The sequence below is a fragment of the Triticum urartu genome, chromosome 2A (assembly GCF_056163025.1).
Source record: "Triticum urartu cultivar PI428250 chromosome 2A, HENAU_Tu73, whole genome shotgun sequence".
In the NCBI taxonomy this organism is placed as follows: domain Eukaryota; kingdom Viridiplantae; phylum Streptophyta; class Magnoliopsida; order Poales; family Poaceae; genus Triticum; species Triticum urartu.
The window spans coordinates 240,500,172-240,502,202 of NC_141874.1; the positions used below are offsets into that span (position 1 = coordinate 240,500,172).

The 2,031-nt window shown below is 58.6% G+C and overlaps 1 protein-coding gene across 1 annotated transcript; it reads left to right on the top strand.

Annotated features, from left to right (window-relative positions):
- Window positions 1-937: 937 nt before the first annotated feature.
- Window positions 938-1,804, top strand: LOC147984691 (uncharacterized). The gene has a single exon (XM_087539792.1). It carries the CDS (start codon window positions 938-940, stop codon window positions 1,802-1,804), a length of 867 nt encoding a protein of 288 aa, XP_087395918.1.
- Window positions 1,805-2,031: the final 227 nt, after the last annotated feature.

Sequence of the window (2,031 nt, forward strand, 5' to 3'; positions counted from 1 at the left end):
AGCCACTAGGGCTCGCGACGACAAGGTGCTTGCCAACTATTTCCCGCTGGCGCTCAAGCCCAATGTGATGTCTTGGTTGATGCACTTGCCGGTGGATTCCATTTCTTCCTGGTCAGATCTGTGCCATGAATTCGTTGGCGCCTTCACAGGAGGCCACCAAGCTCATGGCCAGGCCAGTGATCTGCATATCATTCCCCAGAAGGAAGGGGAGACCCTGCACAAGTACATCCAGAGATTCAGCCGGGTGCAGTACAACATCCCCGGCGTTCATCGCGCCGCTGTGATTAGCGCATTCCACCAGAACGTACGTAATAGCAAAATGCGCGAGGAGCTGGCGATGACCAAGGTTAAGGATGTGGCCAAGCTCTACGTTCTGGCCGATAGGTTCTCCCGGGATGAAGAGGGAAGGAAGTACCCCGGCAAAGACACCGGCGCGGAAACTGACTCTACTGGTGAAGATGCCGCCACTCCAACGAAGAAGAGCCGGTGTCGCAACAGCAAATGCAAAGGCAAGGATGTGCTTGCCGTTGAGGGATCTGACAATACCGGTGCCGGCAAGAAGGTTAAGGCAGACGCCCCCAGTAAGGAGATTGCCGGGTGCGCCGCCTGCCGGGCCTTGGCGGCTACCGACAAGCCAGGAAGCTCTGGCAAGCAATGCTTCAAGATGCACCACACCAAGGGCCACGACCTCCAGAACTGCCGAGAAGTCGATCTGCTTGCTGAGAAGCAAAAGGCTGAGTATGAAAGGTGGGACAAGGAGAAGGACCAGGACGGTGCTGAGTGATTCGGCAAGAAGCGTGGCGGCCAAGGAGGCCGCCACGGCAAGGACAACCAGCAAGAGAGGCCCGCCCGGGGCCGCAACAAGAAACAAGAAGACGATGATCACGACGAGGACGACGAGTCTGGTGAGCAAGGGTTCCAGAAGGCTACGGAGGCCATGTGCGTTGATGGCGGCGCCTCGCTGCATACCTCTCACCGCCAGCTCAAGCAGTGGGCGCGTGAGATTACAGCAGCAGAGCCGTCGTTCGACGCTCAGAAGCCGCTGAAGTGGTCCAGCACGCCCCTCATCTTTGACGCCGAGGACCACCCTGGCCGCACTACCGCGGTCAGGTGTTTGCCATTGTTGGGCTCGCCAACAATACGCAACCTCAGGGTGAACAAGATGTTGGTTGACGACGGGGCCGGCCTGAACCTGATCTCGCCTGTCATGGTCAAAAGGTTGCAAATCCCTAATGGAGACCTCGAGAAAACGGGCACGTTTCAAGGGGTCAATCCAGGGAGGAGCCAGCCGAAGGGAAAGGTCACACTGCCCGTGACATTTGGAGGAGAGTTGAACTATAGGACGGAGAGGATCGTCTTCGACGTGGCCGAGATCCCCTTGCCCTACAACGGGATCCTCGGCCGCCCGGCATTGGCCAAGTTCATGGCGGCGTCACACTACGCCTACAACATGCTAAAGATGCCCGGGCCGTTGACCATCATCTCCGTCCCCTCCGACAAGAAGGATGCGCTGATCTGCGCCGACAAACTCTACCGGGAAGCAGTTGCAGCAGCTGCCATCAAGGCACCTGCTCCTGCCGCTGACAGCCCGGGAGGGAAAAAGGAGCCCGGCAAGACCTCTCGCACCCACTCCGGCAAGCGCACCACCTCGGAGTGTTGTGCTACCATTGAGGACGTGCCAGAGAGCTCTACCGACGAGAGCAAGAGATCCAGAGCCGAGCTGCCGCAGACCAAGAAGGTGCCCATCGGGGAGGATGGCACGGGAGGGGCCTTCATCATAGGCTCCACCCTCGACAGCAAATAGGAAGGCACGCTCGTCACCTTCCTGCGGGCAAATGTCGACTTGTTTGCATGGCAAGCGTCTGACATCCCCGGTGTTCCCAGGAAGGTGATTGAGCACCACCTAGCTGTCTGTCCCCACGCGCGGCCCGTCAAGCAGAAGGTCAGAAAGCAGGCTCTAGAAAGGCAGGAGTTCATCACAGAGGAGATCAGGAAGTTGGAAGCGGTAGGTTTGGTGAGAGGGGTGCTCCA